The sequence below is a fragment of the Vombatus ursinus genome, unplaced genomic scaffold (genome assembly GCF_900497805.2).
Source record: "Vombatus ursinus unplaced genomic scaffold, bare-nosed wombat genome assembly UNPS02014816.1, whole genome shotgun sequence".
Classification (NCBI taxonomy): Eukaryota; Metazoa; Chordata; class Mammalia; order Diprotodontia; family Vombatidae; genus Vombatus; species Vombatus ursinus.
Window position 1 is genome coordinate 7,496,481 of NW_020954594.1, and position 21,061 is coordinate 7,517,541.

The 21,061-nt window shown below is 40.3% G+C and overlaps 1 protein-coding gene across 1 annotated transcript; it reads left to right on the forward strand.

Annotated features, from left to right (window-relative positions):
• The first annotated feature begins 11,420 nt into the window (after positions 1-11,420).
• SMIM35 (small integral membrane protein 35) lies at positions 11,421-18,145 on the forward strand. Its single transcript, XM_027835745.1, has 5 exons — positions 11,421-11,472; positions 14,527-14,643; positions 15,646-15,679; positions 16,871-17,029; positions 17,846-18,145. Exons 1-4 carry the CDS (start codon positions 11,451-11,453, stop codon positions 16,974-16,976), a joined length of 279 nt encoding a protein of 92 aa, XP_027691546.1. The 5' UTR covers positions 11,421-11,450; the 3' UTR covers positions 16,977-17,029; positions 17,846-18,145.
• The last annotated feature ends 2,916 nt before the right edge of the window (positions 18,146-21,061 follow it).

The window sequence follows — 21,061 nt, forward strand, 5'->3', positions numbered from 1 at the left end:
GAAAAGGCTTTTGTCCATGGTGAGAAGAGAGTTAGAAGAGCTGTGTTCAGGGTCAACTTGGTCACTCATCCTCTGTGTAACCATGGGCAGATTATTTCCTCTCTCTGGATCTGAGTTTCTTCACCTGAAAAATGACAAGTTTGGACTGGAAGTTTGGGCTCTTCCAGTTCTAAGTTTACCATCCTATGATTTTCCTTTCACTGGAATCCTTCCCAGATGCTTAGATACATACTCACATCTTCTGTATCCTTAAAAAACAAACAAACAAACAAAACAAAAAACAATCCACCAAACCAAAAAACCAAAGAACCTTTCTTAGACACCCATTTCTTCATGAAGCTATGATACTAGCCCTCTGCCCCTTGTGCAGGAGATGGAGCAGTACACATGCTGTCAGGAAGATCTGAGTTCAGATTCCACCTCATACTTATTAGCTTTGTGACCCTGGGCAAGTCACTTGTAACTTTTCCTTGCCTCAGTTTCCTCATCTGTAAAATGGGGTTATAATAGCATCTACCTTGAAGGGTTGTAAATATTTGTAAAGCTCTTAGCCAAACATTTAGTAGGTGCTATATGAACGCTCATTTTCTTCCTTCATTCACTGCCAAAATTCAGGAAAGAATAGTCCATACTCACTGCTACCAATTCCTTGTTTTTATTGAGTTGTTTCAGTCCTGTCCAACTCTTTGTGACCTCATTTGGGGTTTTCTTGGCAGAGATACTGGAGTGGTTTGCCCTTTCCTTTTCCAGCTCATTTTACAGATGAGGAAACTGAGGCAAACAGGGTTAAGTGACTTGCCGAGGGTCACACAGCTAGCAAGTGTCTGAGGCCAGATTTGAACTCAAGGAGATGAGTCTTCCTGACTCTAGGCCCAGTGTTCTATCCACTGAACCACCTAGCTGCCCTGAAATTTCTTACCAGATACCAATTTAAATGGTTTCTCCTTGGTAACAGCTTACTTTAAGGTTATTTTCTGATGTTTTGAAAAGGCTTGAGTAATAGGGGTTTCCCCCAATAGCCCAAGTCACAGACTTCTGGTCTTTTGCCTTTCATTTTTGACTCAAAGAATCCTCAACTCCTGACACAAGATGTTTTGAGAGACTTTGCCTTACTTAAATCATGGTATAATATGGCTATGGCATTCCCTTGATCTACCCATTTAGTAATCACATTAGGAAAATGGAAATGTTGTTAGTCTGAGGTGACTTTACTGGGCAAAAGGGGAGGGAATTGTTTCCCAAGAATGACCCTACCACAAAGGAATGACAACCAACAACCATAGGAGAGAGACAGAGGCTAATGGGGAGGAGCAAAGGGGAGATGGCACTGTTCCCCATTCTATGGGGAATATATGCAAAATATGCAATGAGCTGCATACTACAATCCAAGGCCCTATCCCAAGATACTCAGGGCTTAAACAGTTTTAGACAAAGGCCTCACATGACACTAATTGTGAATAAACATTTATATGGTGCCTACTATGCGCCAGGTACTGTACTAAGAGCTTTTTTAAAAGCAAATATCTCATTTGGTTCTCACAATAATCCTGGAAGTACTATTAATATTCCCATTTTACAGTTGAGTAAACTGAGGCAAACAGAAGTTAAGTGAATTGCCTAGGGACACACAGCTAGCAAGTGTTTGAGGTCAGATTTGAACTCAGGTCTTTTTGACTCCAGGCCCAGTAGTCTATACACTGCACTTCTAGTAGGAGGTATCATTCATGGGAGACAACTGAAATTAGGGTATTTTCTGAATTGAAGGCACAAGGAATGAGGGGAAGAGACATAAGAAACATAATTCTAACTGTGTCACAGAAAACAAATGAAGGGGATGGGAGCAATATTTGGCTTCCAGGTGAAGCTGAACCTTAGCAAACACACATCATACTAGATGAATTGGTTTTCAGAGAGTTGCTTCATAGAGAGCTCTCATTGGTTTGAGTGTCATCTCTAGACATGTGAATCTCATATCAACAGTTGACTCCTGGACATTCCAAACCAGATATCCCAGAAACTACTATATAAAACAGGAACAAAAAGAGAAACTAAAATAGGATGAAATGGAAAATAATTTAAAAATATTTTTAAAAATTTTATTTATCATTGATACAAGACCCTTTTTATTGTAACTTTAAATATTATTAGTGGGAATCTGTTGCTTATAGTGAAAACAACGTGATTGAATGTTTCATTATTTTATGACATTTAAAAATAAATTTTATTACTATCTTTTGTTTTTTTTAAATCACCTTAATTTTCCACTCTATTCTTCCTCCATCCTCTCTCCCATCCCAGAGGGCCTCATTTACATTAAAGAATTTTTTAAAAGAGGAAGAAGAAATAGTTCAGCAAGATTAACCAACACACGGAAAAAGTCTAATGAGTATGAAGTATTCCATAACCCTCCCCCCCCACCTCTGCAAGGAAGAGGAGGGAGGTGTCTTTTCACATCTCTTCTTAGGTGCCAGGTCTGGTTATTATAATTTTACAGGATTCAGTTCTGATTGTGTTATTGTTCTTTTCATTTATGTTGTTTAATTATTATATACAATGTTTTCCTGGTTCTATTTACTTCACTTTGCATCAGTTTATGTAAGTCTTTTCATGCTTCTTCATATTCATAATTTCTTATAGAATAGCAATATTCAATTGCTTTCCTATAGCACAATTTATTTAGACATTCTCTAGTTGATAGGTGCCTACTTTATTTCCTGTTCTTTGCTACCATAAAAGAGGATGTTGTACATATTTTTGTGCATGTGGAGAATCATTGATTCATTAATTCATTCATTCATTTCCTTATTTACCATTGATCTCCTTGCTTAGTAGTAGTGAGCTCTCTGAGTCAGAGTGTGTGAACATTTTAGCCACTTTGTTCAAATAATTTCAAATTGCTTTTCCGATTGAGTAGGCTGATTCACAGTTCTACCAACAGTGAAATGGTGAACCTTTTTTACAACCCCACCAATACTGACTTTTCCCATATTTTGTCACCTTTGGCAATTTGCTCCTTCTAAGTTGAAACCTCTAGGTAGTTTTGATGTGCATTTCTATTGTTAGTGATTTGGGGCATTCTTTTATGTAGTTGTTAATAGTTTACAATTCTTTTTTGGATCTGTTTGTTCATGGCCTTTAACCACTTATCCACTGGGGAATTGGTTTTAGGTATTTCTGCTAGTTGTCTACATAGCTTGAATATCAGACCCTCATCAGAGATGTTTGATACAAAGATTTTTCCTGGGTCACCATTTTCTTTCTTTTCCTGGTTTCATATTTTTTTTTTTTTGTTTGTGTAAAAGCCTTTCAATTTCTTGTAATCAAAATTACCTATTGTTGTCAAGCTAATCTGCTTTATACCTTATGTGGTTAAGAATTCATCCCATGTTAACAGCTATGAAAGACATATTATCTGCTTCTTTTCTAATTTTTTAGTGGCATGATATTTCCTGTTAAAATCACATCCATTTTGAACTTATTGTGGAATATGGTACAAGATGTTGGTATAAGCCAAATTTGTCAGATTATTTTTTTAATTTCCCTATTAATTCTTGTCAAGTAGGGCATTCTTTCCTAGGTAGTTTATATTTTTGTGTTTATCAAACATTAGGTTAAGTTCAATAGTTAATTAAAAAAATGAAAGGAATTAAAGTTTGCTAATACTTATTATAAGGATTAACACTGGTACCACAACTTGGCCTGGATGGTAGGGAGCCAGGTATAATATAAGGTATTGAAGGTATCTTAAGGGAATGGCAGAAATTCCACAACACAGTGTTGAACAATGGTGCCCTTACTCATTCGTTCACTTTCAGCATATAACAAGGCATTGCCATTTCTATATGCCCAATTAAATGGGTTTATGGATTATATTACAGAGTTTTAACTAAACTCACCTTCAGAGAAGTAAAGTTTAAAAGATTAGTGAGTTTAAAAGATTTCTGCAAAAAAAAAACTGGAAAAAAAAAAACCCAAACCCAAACCAAAACAAAAAAACCCCCACAGATTGAAAATAGTGTAAGTAATGAGAGCACAAAGGAACAAGAAAAATAGAAGGGCTGAAAATTCCCTTACTGCTACCATGTGCTTTTCATCAGTCAAATTATGGGGCAAAAATAATTATGATCTAATCAGATCTGACAAGAAGCCATGCAATCTTGTGTACAACACAGACATTCGTTGCTTATCTCATGGTAAGGTGCTTAAAAGATGCCTTTTGCCTTTAAAGATGAGTTAAGACATTTTCTTTTGGAAAACAAAACCAAAAGCAAACCAAGTGTTTCAAATTTGCTGAGCTTAACTGTATTGACAAGTGACTGTCAGCAGTAGGCTACTTAGTGGATATGTTTGAGAAAATAAACTTACTTAATCTGTCTCTTCAAGGTAAACCATGAGTAGAAAAGTACCTGCTTTGCAAAGAAACATGTTGGGGAGAGAGAGTTTTGAAAGTGAATTTTTGAAAATATTTTCATTATTCTATTTTTTTGCTACTCAAAATATCATTTGTGTCACCAGTGAGAAGTCCCTTTTCTGTACACTTCAAAAGCTTGGAAAGAATATTTTCAAACCTCTTTTAAAAAATCTTCCAAATGAAGAGTTTCAGTGGGTTCTGAACCTTTTGTTAAAAATTTTAAAATGCAATACCTTTTGACTGGTTTCCAAAACAACTAACATCAGGAACGATGGGATTTTACAAGCTGAATTAAAAAAAAACTTTTGCAAAATATGAGATTGAAAAATAATGCTCATAATTTTTAAAGTGCAACCAGTGAAGTACTTCCTCAAAAGAAGAAAGTGGAATTAGCTATTTCTCCTAATTGGGGTATATGAGAAGGGTGTGTAAACATGGAAGAAGAGGCAAAAGTTTAGGGCATCAAATGAACCTCATTTTTATAAGAAACTACAAAGACTAAAAAGGTAGGAAGGGGATTGGTCAAGAAGGGCTTTAATAGCCAACAGATGACGTATTTGATTCTGGAGGCAATAAGGAACCTCTAGAGTTTATTGAGTGAGATGGCCACATGATCAAACCTGCCTTCTAGGAAGATCAATTTGAAAGCGGAATAGAGGATAGATTGGAGGAGGGAGAAACTTGAGATGGGGAGATGAACCAGCAAGCTATTATGATAGTCCTCAAGTGAAGTGTTGAGAAACTGAACCTTGTTACTGTCATGTCAGAGGAGAGGAGGGGCACATATGAAAGATGTTACAGAGGTAGAAATGACAATATTTGACAACTGATTGGTTATGGGAGGTGAGAGAGAATGAGGACTTGAGGATGACACCAGGGTGATGAGTCTGGGTGACTGGGAGAATGGTGGTGCCTTGAAAGAATAACATGTTCAGTTTTGGACATGAGTTTAAAATGTCTGTGGTATATATAGTTCAAGAGGTCCAATAGGCAGTTGGGAATATGAGACAAGGTCATGAGACAGGTTAAGGCTGGACTAATAGATGTGAGAATCATCTACATAGAAATGACAATTAAATCCATGGGAGCTGAAATCACCAAGTGAAATGGTATAAATGGGACAAAGAGAGCCCAGGACAGAGCCTTGGGGGACATCCATGGTTGGCAAGAGTGACCTGCATGAATGTCTAAAAAAGGAAACTGAGGAGTGTTCTGACAGGTAGGAGAAGAACCAGTTGATAGTAATGTTCCAAAAATCTAGAGAGAAAAGAGTGTCAAGGAGAAGAGGGTGATCAACAGTGTCAGAGGCTGCAGAAAAATCAAGAAGTATGAGGACTGGAAAAAGCCTTTAAATTCATAAATTAAAAGATATTGGTTATAGTTGAATGATAAGGTCAGAAGCCAGACTATAAAGAGTTAAGAAGAGTGTGAGAGAAAAGGAAATGGTGTCACTTATTGTAGATGGACTTCTCAAGTTTAGCCATGAAGGGAAGAGAGATACATATAATATGATAGCTAGTGGGGATGGATGGATCAAGTGAAATTTTATGAGGATGGGGGAGACATGAGCATGTTTATAGGCAGAAAGTAAGCAGCTAGCAGACAGAGATAGAAGATTAGTGAGAGAGTAGGGATGATAGAGGGCAATATGTTGGAGAAAACAGAATAGAATGGGATCACTTGAGCATGCAGAGGGGTCTGCCTTGGCAAGAAGGTTCACCTCTTCATAAGAGACATGAATAAAGGAGGTTATTGTTGTTGTTTGTCCTTCGTTCTCAAAGAGGACCATGACATCAGGAAGATGATGACATGACATGCAAGTGAGGGAGGGCTGTACGAAGTCATCAGCCTTATTCTCTCCCCCAGAGCCATCTGGGTCCAGTGGCAAAATATAGTTCAGTATGAGTAGAGACAGACCAGGATGCAGTGGGAGATGTTGGCCTTTTAAGCTAAGGTCTTTAATGGATCTCGGTTTGACTGAGACAGTGTCCATTCAGTGATGAAGGCTAGGTAAGAAGTGAGGCAGAAAATGGCCTCTTGTACCTCGGAAAAAAAATTCAATCTGGGAGGGGAAGACCCTCAGGGTTTCTTGCCAAAACAGAAACAACTGCTATTTACATTCACTCTGAGTCAATTAGGGCCCAAAAAATGACTAAGGGGAGCTTGGCCTGGAATCTATTGTTGCCCAATCAATGAGAGCCAGAGTGATTTGGGTTTAAGGCCTGGTCCTTAAGAAAAAAATCTAGCCCATAAATCCTGAGATATCCTGTGAAGTTTCAGTGGTCAAAGTTTACATTACTTTGGGCAGAGCACCTGCAGGTAAGGGCATAATATCCTATGTGGACAGAAGGAAGGGAAGGGAAAGAAAGAAAGGGAAGGAGGGAGGGAGAAAAGAATATAGGAAGGAAGGAAAGAAGGAAGGAAGGAAGGAGCGAGCTGTGTTGCCCAACTGGCCAGCTCCATTTGGGTCTCCAGAGGGGCAGCTCCTACCACTACTCAAAGAGATTGTTGTTTGTCTTTCCTTCTTGAAAAGGACCATGAAACAGGCACTGAGTGATGTGACATGTGACAAAGAGAGAATAGGGACCTCTTGGAGAATGGTCTCATTTTTTCCCCTAGTAAAACATGAGGCAAGGTTCTCAGCTGAGAGGGGGAGAGGAGGAAGAACCATGAGAAGTCTGAGGAGGGATGAATAAGTTCAGAAACACTGTTGTGGTGAGTGGGATAATGAATTGACTAAGGAGGTACAGAAGGATTGGCTTGCCATAATCAGGGCCCAGCTGAGATTATGTGACATAAATTTGTAGTGGACCCAGTCAATATGGTTTCATGATTTTCTTTAGCTTTGTTCAGCAGCATATGAGTAGGAGTGAAGGCACATGGTGGTAGTAATCCAAGGCTAGGGTTTGGCAGGACAAGGTCTTCAATAGGGTGAAGAGAGAAGGGACTTGAGAGAAGAGGGCAGTGTAAAGTTAAACATATTCTCTAAAGGGTCAAGATGGGGAAAGTTAGAGAGTGCAGTCAGAGCCTGAGAAGAAACATAAAAATAATGAGTTGCAATTGAAACTCAAGTCCTCCAACTTCCAATCCAGCCCTTTCTCCACTGCACTTCACTGATATCTGTGATTGTTTCCAAATATTTTGTGTCAGGTATCTTGAGATCTATCCTTTGAAGATGTCCAAAATTGTATTTCCTCTGTCTCCCTTAGGTCGAACCACCTGTTCTGTCTGTTTTCTTTAGTGCCATTTTTATATTCTCATATATCATATTGGGAACTATAAAATGAGAATCCAACCTTAGTAGCTCTGTTATCATCAGGGATTTCAAAGGGAGCTACCAGTACTGGTAGAGTCGGTACCTTCTCTTCAACTTAGAGTTATCACTGTTGAGAGCTACCTGGAGCACCAAGAAACTAAGTGACTTGCTCAGGGTATGCTCAGCCTGTGTATCAGAAACAGGACTGGAACTGAGGCCTTCCTGGTGCCAAGGATAGTTCTCTTTTCACCGTATGGTGCTGCCTCTCATACAATTATAGGTAGTGTAAAGGACTTATGGTTCTTGTATTAATTGATATGATATGTGTAATGAATATACTAATAATTTAGATTTCTCAGAGCTCCCATTTTCCCAGCAGATTCTGGCTTGGGAGTCAGAGACTCACACTGCAAGGTAGGGTGATCTGTCAAGAAGTTTTAACATGCTCACAATTTCTACATTCTTATGCTTGTGTAAAACTTGTTCCCATCACAGAACTCTGGTTCTGAACCACACCAAGTAATCACAGCCTCCAAGTGTTGAGACAGTCAACTTAAGAACTGTTCCCACAGGCCTGGAGAACAGCTGTATTGTCATGCACTCATGGATTTGCTGTGGGAAACCACTTAAGACCTAGAAATGGTTCTTCCCCGCTCCCCTCCCAACTTGTGATTTATGTATAAAAACTTTGTCTTCATTCCAGCATGATAAGCTCTCCTTCTCAGGAAGAATGCAAACTGCATTCTTCACTCTGAAATTAATTAATTAAACCGCTACTTGATTCCTGACACACCCATCTCTGGCTTACTCAGTTTTGTCTCTGGCCATTCCCAGGTTAGAGACTGGTCCAGTCATTTAAAATTCTGTTAACAGTAGAAAAAATAGTCTTGTTATAATTAACTTGACTATCTTCTTTGATTTTTCATGTTTTGTTTTTCTACTACCAATTTCGCCCTTAAATGCCCTTGGGATTATCTCTTTTGGCTGGGTCTCTCACAAAGCTCTTTGTAAATGTATTTTTGGCCCTGTTACTTATCAGTTTTATGAGATGATGATGCTCGTAAACTTTCTCCATTCTCCACTGGAAGACTATACAAACAAGTTTACATTCTAGTTGGGTGTTGCCTTACTTGGCTGCCTTATATCTCTCTACTTGGCAAGGAGATCAAATGTTTGCTGGCTAAGTGGTTGATTTCTTTTCTTTTTGGCTTACTTGTGGCAAATGATTTGCATCAGTTAAGCTTCCTTAGGAAATGATGGTTTTCTGTATCAAAGTGATTTTTTAAAAAAATCTCTTTCCCATTTTTGGGGTTGTAAATGGTTTTTGATTAAATTGATTAGGATGCAGTTATTTTAGTAATGTAGTATCTTATTTTTATTCTTCTAATTTGATACAGATTTTTACTTTTGTTGTAAGTAGATGATCTACTCGCATATGAACAACTGGTTAAAAATGGGACCCAGACATTTCCTGTCTATTAAGATATCATCAACTCAATTTTTTTTATAATATAATTTGGTGCTTATTATCCATTAGGTTGTAAACTTCTTGAGGGCAGAGACTATCTTGTGCCTCTTTTTGTATCCCTAGCACTTAGCGCAATGCTTAACAAATAGTAGGTGCTTAATAAATGTTTGATAATTGACCATATCCATTGCCTTCTGATTTTTTTCTTGAAGAAAGCATACATGATATATAGGCATGAAGCTGCTGTTTTTCTTTCTTACTCCTGAGCCCCATTTTCTAATGTATTTTTCAATATTCTCTATACTCATCTTTATATTGATCTCACTGGATTTTAAAGGAATGTTGATTTTAAGAAGATTCAGGAAAACGTACATGCAGTGTAAATTGAAAGAACAAAAAGCCAAAACTGAACACTGTGGGATTACATATCCCTAAAGGAGAGAGGGGAAGATGTAATTTCTTCTCCCCCCCCCTACCTTTTTTTTTTTTTTTTTTTTTTGCAGAGGTGGAATATTATGGGCATAGAACATTACATATACTGTCAGACTTGGGTAATGTGTTTGCTGGTTTTGCTGAACTCCTTTTTCTTCCTCCTTTCTTTATTATCCTTTGGGGATGGCTCACTGGGTACAGATCCTACAGAGAAAGATATTCAGAAATAAAGGTTACTGAAAAAAACAAAGCATGCCAATATAATTTTCTAAGTATATGTTGATTGAATTTGGAATGTCTTATCAAGTCCCTGATCTAGAACGTCACTATCTCCTCCTCATCCTTTGAAACAATTATCTTCATGGTGGTATTTTTATAAATGCTCTTAACAAATATTTTTATTCGAAGTGACCAAATGTCTTAGATTTTTCCTGTTGCCTTTGAATGAATGACAAAACCAAGGTGGCCAACTCTATTACCTTGGGCAAAGCACTCAACCTGTCTGGGTCTCAGTTTCCTCACCTATAAAATGAGTGGCCTCTGAGGTCCCTGTCAACCATCTCCTCATTTAACTACAACTTCCTTTTTTGTCTTCTGCTTTCATCTACAATAAGATGATACATATTGACATGATTTAGTTCATCTAGTAGGAGTGTATCTACTTGGTCCCTGAACAAGTGTCTTATTAAGTTAATGTTTATAGGTGACATAAAAAATGTATGATGCTTCATACTTCCTGTTTCTTTCTCTACAACTCTGCTATGCACTGCAGAAGAGAAAGAGGGCTGCGTAGGACCAAGGGCCATTTTCTATTTTATTTTGTTCCTTGACTTGCCAAGGCTGGAGAACACATTGCCTAGAGGCCAGCCTGTTTATGATGAACCACTCTGTACTCAGCCAGGCTGGTCCTTGGATTACAGACTCTGTCTATTTGCCAGGACTGTATTCACAGACTTGCCAGAGCTTGGATTCCAATGGCATAGCATGGCTTTTGAAAATCTGGGGTGACCACCTCACCACGATGAGACATGTTAATGGAGACTTCCATGCACGCGCATTTTGTAGAAATTGTAGACCTTGAAGCACTATAGAAATGTGAGTTGTTGTTATTATTTACTTATCCGTGTACAAGTAGTATCTCACAGTGGAATGTAAGCTTGCTGAGGGCAGCAACTGCTTCATATTCATCTTTGTGTCCCCAGCACACTATAAGCATTTAATAAATATTTGCTGAATTGACTATACAAAATGAAGTTAACAATAACAACAATACTTGCCTGGCCCATCTCAGGGTTGTTGTGGGGAAGGGGCATAGTGCGTTGCAGAGTGCAAAGATTATCATGTACTTTGTGCCCTTAAAGAGCCACATGGCTAACATGTTTTTATTGTCATTTTCCCTATACATAGCCCAACAACCCTGAGTGAATTATTCACTGAGAGAAGGTGGTAACAGGTTACTCTTACAAGAGTTCGGCATTCTGAACAAATCTCAGGAGGTCAGCCCTTGCTGTTCTCAATCTTAAATCCTTGATGTAGGAAAAGTGCAGAATGTAGATTTGCCCCAAAGCCTCTGGAGAGATTTCTCACTGAACTCTGGAGAAGTCTGACTCCCCCCTGTCATTCCTTTATTCTTATGGCATGATACAATGAAAGGGCACTGGGCTGGGAGACAGGAGACCTGACTGTAGTCTGGTCTCTGACACTCCACAGCCGTGTGACTCCATAGCTGTGCGACTGCATTTCTTTAGCCTCAGCTCCCTCATAGTGAAACACGGACAACTAGCTGAGCTTAAACTCTAAGTGCTAGGGGCTGGATCTGCCGCAAGGGGGTATGTGCTTTCCAGAAACGATTGTGCCTTATCCTTTCCTCAGCTGTAGAGAAGATGAAAGACTCATTACGATCAGGTTTGTCTTTCCCAGTCTTTCAGTTTGTAAGAGTGGCATCTGTACTGGACTTCATAGTCTAACGATTTTACCATTGCCAAAAAAAAAAACCAAAAACCAAACCAAAACAAAACAAACAAAAAAAACCATGAAGGGGGAGGTGGTTGAGATAGCAGGATTGGGTCTGATCTCTTATATATCCATCAAACAATGGTGTAATGAGATGAATATTGAATCTAGGGCTAGAAGACCTGGATTTGAATTAGCTGTGTGACTCTGGGAAAAACCACGTGACTTTTCTGGGCCCCAATTTCTCTATCAATAAAATGAAGGTGTTGGATTAGATGATTTCTGTCACTTTTAACTGTATGAAGCAATTCGTGTGCCAGGTTTAAGAAACATGGCTCAAATATAACTTCACGCTGCATAGATATTAATGGTTGATTTAATAGTTAGTTAGGGAGAGTGAAGATAGGACCCTAACCATTGAAGACAGTGCCATCTGGCTAAAAAATGTCATATTAGCCCATCCCATAATAGCTAATAAAGGCTACTTGGAGCAGTGGCCCTTTCTGTCAGAGTCAGAAACCTGGGCCTAAACGGAGACTGGAGATCTAAATGAGATCTTGAGTGTCTGCTCTTGTGGTCTTAGGGGTTGGTGATATGACTGAGGAAGGGAAGGGGAGGGTAGGCAAACACTGTACTGATGGTGAGATTTGAAGAAAGAGGAAGGTAGTGGAGTTTTCTGCCTGTTGAAATCCGTCAATGTGATGCCACTCTCTAGGGAGATTTCTCTTACTTTTTGACCCTCATTACTCCCCAACAATCAGGAGTGATCTCTTCCTCCATAATTCACTTCCTCATAGTACTTTGTCCTAAACTCTCCTTTGCACTTATTACCTGTGGTCTTGTGTTATAGTATTTGTATTGTGTATAGTTATTTGTATTAGGGGAAATAAGACCCTACTAGATTGTAAACTACTTTAGAGTAGGGACTGTGTCATTTTTCTTTGCACCTCCCCTGCTCCCTCGAGGGCCTAGCACAGCTTTTTGCTAGCACCTCCACCCATCCTTACCCCAATTACCTTGTATTTACTTTAATCTTTTTTCTTTTGATCTTGTCAAGCTTTGGGGTTTTGGTTTGTTTTGTTTTGTTTAACCCCAAGTTGATGGTATTAAAGAGAAGAAGGCATGCATTCATTTCTTGAGAGGCTAAAAGAACTGGGGAAATTTTGGGTTTCCCAGTCATGCCAGGGAGTGTTCTAACTGAACTCGAATCTACTCAGGCTGGGGGTGGGATGGTGGGGGTGGCTTCTAAAAATTTTTTTTAGAAGTTCTTGGAAAGTGGATCTGACCTTTTTGTACAAAAATACTTAAAATAGCCTATTTTGTGGAAGCAAAGAATTATAAATGCTGGGAGTGCCCATCATATGGGCAATGGCCAAACAAATTATACAGAATATTATGGAATACTGTTGCGCTATTAGAAATGATGAAGGGACCACTATCAGAGAAACCTGGGAAGATTTTTATGAATTGATTCAGAGTGAGTTAAGCAGAACCAGGAGAACAATTTATACATTACAAAAATATTGTAAAGACAAATAACTTCGAAGACTTGGGAACTCTGATCGGTGTAATGTTGTTTAGTCATTTTTCAGTTGCGTCGGACTCTTTGTGATCCTATTTGGGGTTTTTTTTTTTGGCAAAGATACTAGAGTGATTTGCTATTTCCTTCTCCAGGCCATTTTACAGAAGAGGAAACTAAATCAGACAGGATTAAGTGACTTTGCCCAGGATCACACACAGCTAGTAAATGTCTGAGTCCAGATTTGAACTCAGGAAGAGGAGTTTTCCCTACTCCAAGCATGACGCTTTAACCACTGTGCCACCTAGCTTCGAGATCAGTGTAATGGCTGATCACAATTCCAGAAAACAGATGATAGAAAGACTGTCTGCTCCTGAGAATGGGGTGATGGACTTGGTGTAGATTGAGACATATATTTTTAGACAAGTCCAATGTTTTTCTAGACATGTACATATTTGTACATGTTTGGGTTTTTGTTTTGTTTTGTTTTGTTTCCTCAAGTAGAGGGGGAAAGGAATGCAAAAGGGAGAGAAAATGAATCTTTGAAAATAAGAATTTAACTAAACAAAAAAGAAAATAGGTCTGGGATTCAGCTGGTTTCTACTGTTTTCTAACTGCTCCAGGACCATTTCTTTTACAATGAGTCCTTTGAGGAGATATAACTCAGCCTAAGTAGAAAGAATCTGAGGGTGTACAATATACCTGTCTCCTTGCTCCTATATCTGAATGTCTGTGATGAAAACAAAACAAAACAAAAACCTAGTCAACCTGAATGTTGGGCAATAACTGTAATGGAAGAGATTTAGGCTGGAGTTGTATATTGTGGCATGGTAGATAGAGAGTGGGCCTGGAGTCAGGAAGACCTGAGTTCAAATTTGACCTCAGACACTAGCTGTGTGATTGTGGGCCAATCACTTAACCCTGCTTGTCTCAGTTTCCCCATCTGTAAAAAGGGTTGGAGAAGAAAATTGCAAACTATTCCAGTATCTTTGCCAAGAAAACCCTGCATGGGGTCATGAAGAGTTAGACATGGCTAAAAAATGACTGAACAATAACAAAAGTGTCAAACATTATTTTCACTACATCACCTTGCTTCTCATACAATGGGGGAAACTCTCTCCCACTTTGTCAACACAATGGACACCTCAGAGGAACCTCCATCATCATTCCAGAGGGTGTAGACTTTCCCCTGTTCTCCTCCCCTCCCATCTCTCATGTTATAACCAGGCCCAAGAATCCAATTATGTCACCCGGAGTAAAGGTGATCCAAAGTTATAGTTTATGGAGGAGAATGATGTGGACTAGGAGGAGGCTGGTTGCTCTGCATTGTGGTTTCTTTCTAATTTGGGGTCCTCAGTTTCCCAAGGCCAGAGTCTGGGCCTTAGGTTGGCTCTCCAAGGCCTACTCCTATCTCTGTCTAGTGTGGGGTGTCACCAAGGCCTTCCTAAAGAGGCTAATGTTACCCTCCGCTCTTGCTCTCTCTGCAGGTGAGGAGTCCATCAGCACTTTAGGCCTGATCCTAGGAGTGGGGCTATCACTGCTGTTAGTGTCCATTCTTGGCTACAGTCTGGCCAAGTGGTACCAACACGGATACTGCTGGGAGGGTGAGTACATGCCAGCATCCTGGGAGCTCTGCCTAGTCCCTTGGGGCTCACAACCATCACAGCTGGGGTAGAGTAAGGGCGTGGGCTGGTTAAAGCAGCATGAGCTCTGTTCCTACCTGAGCGGAACATAAAAATATTTCCTGTGGTTGAAGTGGTTGGAGATTTTGTCAGGCAGCTGACTGTTTGAAATGTGTGTCTGTATTTGTGTGTGGTGTGTGTGTGGTGTGTGTGTGTGTGTGTGTGTGTGTGTGTATTTACAGAGGGATAAGGGAGGGCAATGAAAGAGGGTTCTTGCTGTGCCTTAGAAACATGCAATCTTCTGTTGTTCTTGCCAACCAATTGTGCAAAAAAGTAGGGGTGAAAACAGATGGCCTGCAGAACCTTTCATAGACTCGAAGGCAAAGGTCACTGTAGGCTGTACTCTATCACTACCATCCTCCCAATCAGCTAGGTCTCTGGGCCCCCTCCTTGGCTGGCCAGCTCTTACAGATTCACTGGGAGTTTACTGAGGTTCTTTGACAGGGCTCCCAACTACTATGTACATTCATTTCTGGATACCCTGAGGACTGAAGCAGTTAGTTGAGTGCTTCTGGAATACATGGGAACCAAAGAAGTGGGTTAAACCCTTCCCCCCGTTTTTTAAGATTGTAATGGATTTAGCTGATAAATCTGAGCCTTCCCCACTTTAAGATGAGTGTTTTATATTCATGACAGTCATGACCTACAAAGTAGAAAAGTTTCAGTGACTTAATAAGCCTTTTACTCTCTGGGTGTCCTGTCCCTGTGAAGACGGCTAACTCAAGGACAATGAAAAATATCCCACAGGATACAGATGAGGTCCAAAGAACCTGGAACATATCTGCAACACAGCCTGAAATAAATTCCTCCTAGGACCTCAGTTTTTCCCCAAGATCCAACATGTAAACTAAGATTATCCCAGTAGGTACATGCTTCCCTATGGATAGCACTAATTCTCTTCTTTCTGTCTCTTTGTCTTTCTAGGGCCCAACTTTGTGTTTAACCTGTATCAGATCCGGTGAGTAGGCCTGGGGTTACCTGAGGACTTCATCTCTGAACAAGCCCTACTGTCAGGGACATTGCCAGCCAGGCCAGTGTAATCGCAGGCTCATGGGATCAAAGATTTGATGCTGGAAGGTATCTTGGAGGTTACATAGACCTTCCCACTCATCTTAGAATGAAGAAATTTAGATCCAGAGAGTCTAAGTGACTCATCCTAGGATCTGAACCCAAGTTCTCTGACTCCAAATTCACTCTGTGGACCATACTGTCTGGCATCACTCTGTCCTGCCAATGGGAAAGAGCGCTCATGTTTTCCTCTTCCCTGACTACTGTCTCCTTTTTCTGCTCCTTTATAACTTTAAGGTGGTCAATTTTTTTTATTCCAAAGTAGAGCTAGATAGTCATAGAATCATAGGATGTTAGAACCTAAACAGATCTTATTTTAGCAATCATTATAGCTCAATACTTCAGAATATCCCATTAATAAAAACTAGAATACAAACATACCTATGGCAGGTTCTGAGCACTCTAGGATCTCAGATAATCAGAAATACTCTTCTGTTAGGGCTCTCCTGAGGTCAATAGCTTCTCTGGGCCATTATTGCCCCATCTGTAAAATGGGGGTGAGGTGGGGTTGATGGCCTGACTAAGGTTTCTTCTGGTATAAATCTATGATCTTAAGATCCATCCTCCCCGCCTTCTTTCCCTTACCATGATGGATTGAAGTTGCTGTCTTGAAAGAAGATCTATCAGCCAATAGCAGTATTAATCAAGCAAGACCCCTGGGGATGCATACCCCCTGGTGTGAAATCTTCACTCTTCCACATTCCATCCTCTGCCCCCAACCCAGTGAGAGAAGATTCTTGCTGTCCAGACTTTCTCCCAATTGTGTAACCTAACTGGCAGGGAACCCAAAGAAAGTCTGGATTCCTGTGAAAGCCTTCTTCCCACCTAAGTTCTGCTCCTACCCTTATTAACAGAATCTTTAGTGGAAAGAGCACTGGATTTGGGGTCAAAGGACCTGGTTTCCAAACCCCAAATGCTTTGATACTTCTTAGGTGTGTGACTGAGCAAATCACCCTCTCCAGGACTTATTTTCCTCATTTTAAAAAAATGAGATGTTTGTATTAGAGGATCTCTAAGTGCATTTAACTCTAGGTCCTATGAATCTATGAATTTATGACAATATGTGTCTCTTGTTCCTCAGCAACCTGAAATCCGGGGAGCTGGAGCTGGGTCCTCCCTTCACTATCAGTGGCCACCTCAGCCACACCGAAGGTGGCTATAAGCACTTCTATGACAGACCAGTCTGACGCAGGGGGAATTCCCCCCTCTCCTCCCCCCCCGGTTCAGGGACGCGTGAGAGGTGAGTGGGGACCCACCTTCTGATAGCAATGCATTTAACTTTCAAGCTCAATGTGTGTGCATGCGTGCATCTGTCTGTGTGTATATGTACGCTCGCATTGTCTCAGGACAAGGTGTCCTTTTGTTTTTCACTTGGTTTCTTCCAGCATTGGCCTGTTTGGTCTCCAGTGGGCTCATACCTCCTCCTTTTATCCTTGGAGAAATAAATCTCTAATTCTACTCAGATAGAAGATTGCAGAGCAGAGTTTCTGTCTTTGCTCCATGCAAAAGAACCGTTTCTTCCAAGGGGCATCATTTTAGGGCAGCAGTTCTCAGACTTGATAAGCCAAGTGACACTTCTTTGGCTCCCTACATTCAAACCTTCTGCTTTTATTTATTCAATGATGAAAACACCTAACTTCACAGTTTTTCCCACTCTACTTCTCCCTTTGTCTACCTTTGCTTAGTTCTCCCAGCTTCTCTTTATGTCTGCTCCTCTCCAGTTCCCCCAGCCCCTCTCCATCTACTCCTTGTCAAGTTTCTCAACTTCTCTTCATTTTCTCCTCCCCAGCCTCTCTCCATCTTCTCTTCCCCAATATCTCCAGTCTCTTTTCCACCTACACCTCCCCAGTCTACCTAGCTTTTCTCCATTCTCTCCTTTCAATGCCTCTCATAATTTACTCCTATTCTGTCTTGGACCCTCTTTCTGCCTCTCCTTCTCTCTCTCATAGGGAGGGAAGAGCAGAAGGGAGGGTTAATGAGGGAAGAATGCTAAGAACAGAGCTGTGCTCTTCAAAGTCTGACTTCCTACCTAATCTCTTCCATCTTGATCCTCTAGGAAGAAGCTCATGTCTTGCTACTGTCCTTGTTTGGGGTTCGCCTCTCTCCTCAGCCCTCCAGCTCCCTATGGCTATAGGGGAATGGCCCTGGTGCTCCTCACTGGGGGATATGAGAAGTCAATCCTCTCTGGATCAGCTTGAAGGAGGAGTTGGGTCTTCTGACAGTGTGATGTTGCTAGAGCTAAAGAGAAGACATCTGCCCCTAGAGAGAATGGGTACCCCATGGAAGAACTGAGGATCTGCAGTGATTCTTTTGGTGAATTCAGCCCACCTTTGAGTCAATAAACTCTAGCTTGACGTGTGGCATTACCCATTAGATCTCTGTCCTTTGTTTTTTCCTTGGTATCTCCTGCTTGACCTTCTTTCTTCTCATAAGAAAGGAGAGAAGGAGATACACAGCCACAGAGGATATAAAGAGATAGAAACTCCACCCAAGACATCATTTGACTTACTCCTCCCCAGCCTGAGAAATCAACAATGCCTTTGATAAGAGAGAATCCAGCTCCGGTCTTTGGCCTCCCTGGCAGGAGACAATGTGGTCCTGGATTTGGAGTTGAAGAACTTTAGCTTAAATCCTGCCATTTATGACTTGTGTGACCTTGGGCAAGTAACTTAATGCCTCTGGGCCTCAATTTCCCCATCTATAAAATGAAAGGGTTAGACTAGACTAAAAGGTGTCTTCCATCTCTATACCTATAAACCTTTTATGGTGAGAGGACTTCACTGGATCTTTCATCTACTCTGCCTATATCCTCTTAGGGACACATTCAGAGGCAGCTGGGTGGTACAGTAGATGGAGTGCTAGCCCTGGACTCAAGAAGACCTGAATTCAAATCTGGTCTCAGACACTTAATAGCTGTGTGACCTTGAGGCAAGTCCTTTAACCTCAGTCTGCCTCAATCTTATCTGTAAAATGGGGATAATAGTAGCACCTACCTCCCAGGTAGTGAGAATCAAATAAGATAATAATTGTAAAGTTCTTAGCCCAGTGCCTGACAAATAGTAGGTGCTTAATAAATGTTTAATCCACTCCATTCCAGTTGGCAGCTGGGAGGGCTCTATTCTCTGTACTGATGACTGGTTACCTCAGGGAAACCATGCTACCTATTAGTAGGTGGCTTTATGAGTTTCTGTGATAAAATTAAAAAAATAAATTCATCTTGTGGTAACCAGGCTTCTGGTGATAAACTTCCACAAACTTAACTAGGCTGCTTTTCCATCACCAGGCCCAGCTCCAAGCCTTTGTACCAGACAGGACAGTCGTCACCTGACAGTCCTCTAGGACCCAGGATCACTGCTGTACCACCATGACATATCAGATGTCAGTGGAGTTGTTGACATTTCTGTCCAAATCCAACTCCTAATTATCTGTAGTAACATAGATAGCTCATAACAAAGGCTAGTTTAAAACAATCTTTTCTTTGATTTTGAGGGGTTACAGATCAAATTCTCTAAGGATATTTTATATTCCCTAGGTACTCACTGCTACTGACAAAGTGGATAGAACACTGAGCTTGGATTCAGGAAGACCTGGGTTCTGACCCTGCCCCAGACACTTACTACTTGTGTGACTCTGGGCAAGTAATTTAGCCTCTCTGGGCCTTGGTGTTCTCATCTGTAAAATGGGGGTGTTGAACTAAATGGCCTCTAGGATCTCTTGAATTTCTAAATCTATGATCCTGTGATGATTATGCTGCGTGGTGGAAGAGGAATACATATTCTACAAAGTACATAATTCACACATGAATAATCCACAATTGAATGTAGGTCAACTATTTGTACAAAAATATTTATAGCAGCTCTTTTTGTGATGGCAAAGAGTTGGAAATTAAGGGGATATCCATCTATTGAGGAATGGTTAAACAAGTTGTGGTACATGATGATCATGGAATATTATTGTGCTATAAGAAATGACAAGCAGGGTGATTTCAGAAAAGCCTGGAAACACTTACATGAACTGATGCAAAGTAAAATGAGCAAAACCAGGAGAACAGTGTACACAGTGATGTCAATATTGTATATGATCAATTGTGAATGCTTAGCTATTCTCAGTAATACATTGCTCCAAGACAATGAAGGACTTAGGAAAAAATGCTATCAACCTCCAGAGAAAGAACTGATGGAGTCTGATGTACAGATTGAAGCATACTTTTTTTTAAACTTTATTTTTCTTGTTTTTTTTTTTTTTGGTCTGTGTTCTCTTTTGCAGCATGACTAATATGGAAATCTGTTTTGCATGACTGCACATGTATAATCTATATCAAATTGCTTGCCCTCTCAAGGAATGGTAAGAAGGAGGAAGAGATTTTGGAACTCAAAAGTTTAAAAAACAAATATTAAAATTGTTTTTACATGTAATTGGAAAAAATATAAACATTTTCAAAAAAAGATAGATTAATAGACAAGAGGCAAATTTGATTTGTGGGTGTTCCTCCTCTCTGTCCTTCAGGCCCTCACCTCATCTTCTGCTCTCATGAGGGCAGATGAAGGTCCACCAGGAATGGAGGATACAGATCCCTGTTGCCTGTCCAATTGTCTGAAGCAATGTGAAAAAGTAATTTTCCTGAAGTGCAGATCTGAGCTCCCCCCCTTCAATAAATTATAGTGGCTTCCTATTACCTCCAGGATCAACTATAAAATCCTCTGTGTGCCTTTTGGCCCTATCCTTTCTTTCTAGTTGTAGGTTTTACTCCCCTCTATGTGCTTTACAATCCAGGGACACATTGGCCTTCTTACTGTTCCTTGCAAATAATGCTCCATCTCCTGTGTCCATGGCTGTTCCCCTTGCCTGGAATGCTCTCCCTACTTAACTCTGCCTCTTGGCTTCCCTAACTTCTTTTGCAGGAGGCCTTTCCCAGCTTCCCCCACTATTAGCACCTTCTCATTGACATCGTCTTCTATTTAAATTGTGTATGTCTTTTATCTACAATTGTTTTCATGTTGCCTCCCCCATCAGAATGTGAGCTCCTTGAGTCCAGGAACCATGCCTTTCTTGGTATCTCCAGAGCTGAGCATAGAGCTGGGGCTAGAGGAAGTGCTTAATAAATACTTGTTGACTGATTAACTGAAATTTTGAAGCTAGAATCTATTCCCTACTAGCCATGATTATCCCCAATACCAGAATCTGGAAATAGTTACTAAGCTCAGAAACTGAAGGAGCTGTAGAGGAGGAAGGACCAGACTCAAGAATGAGGGATACAAATGGGAATTTATTA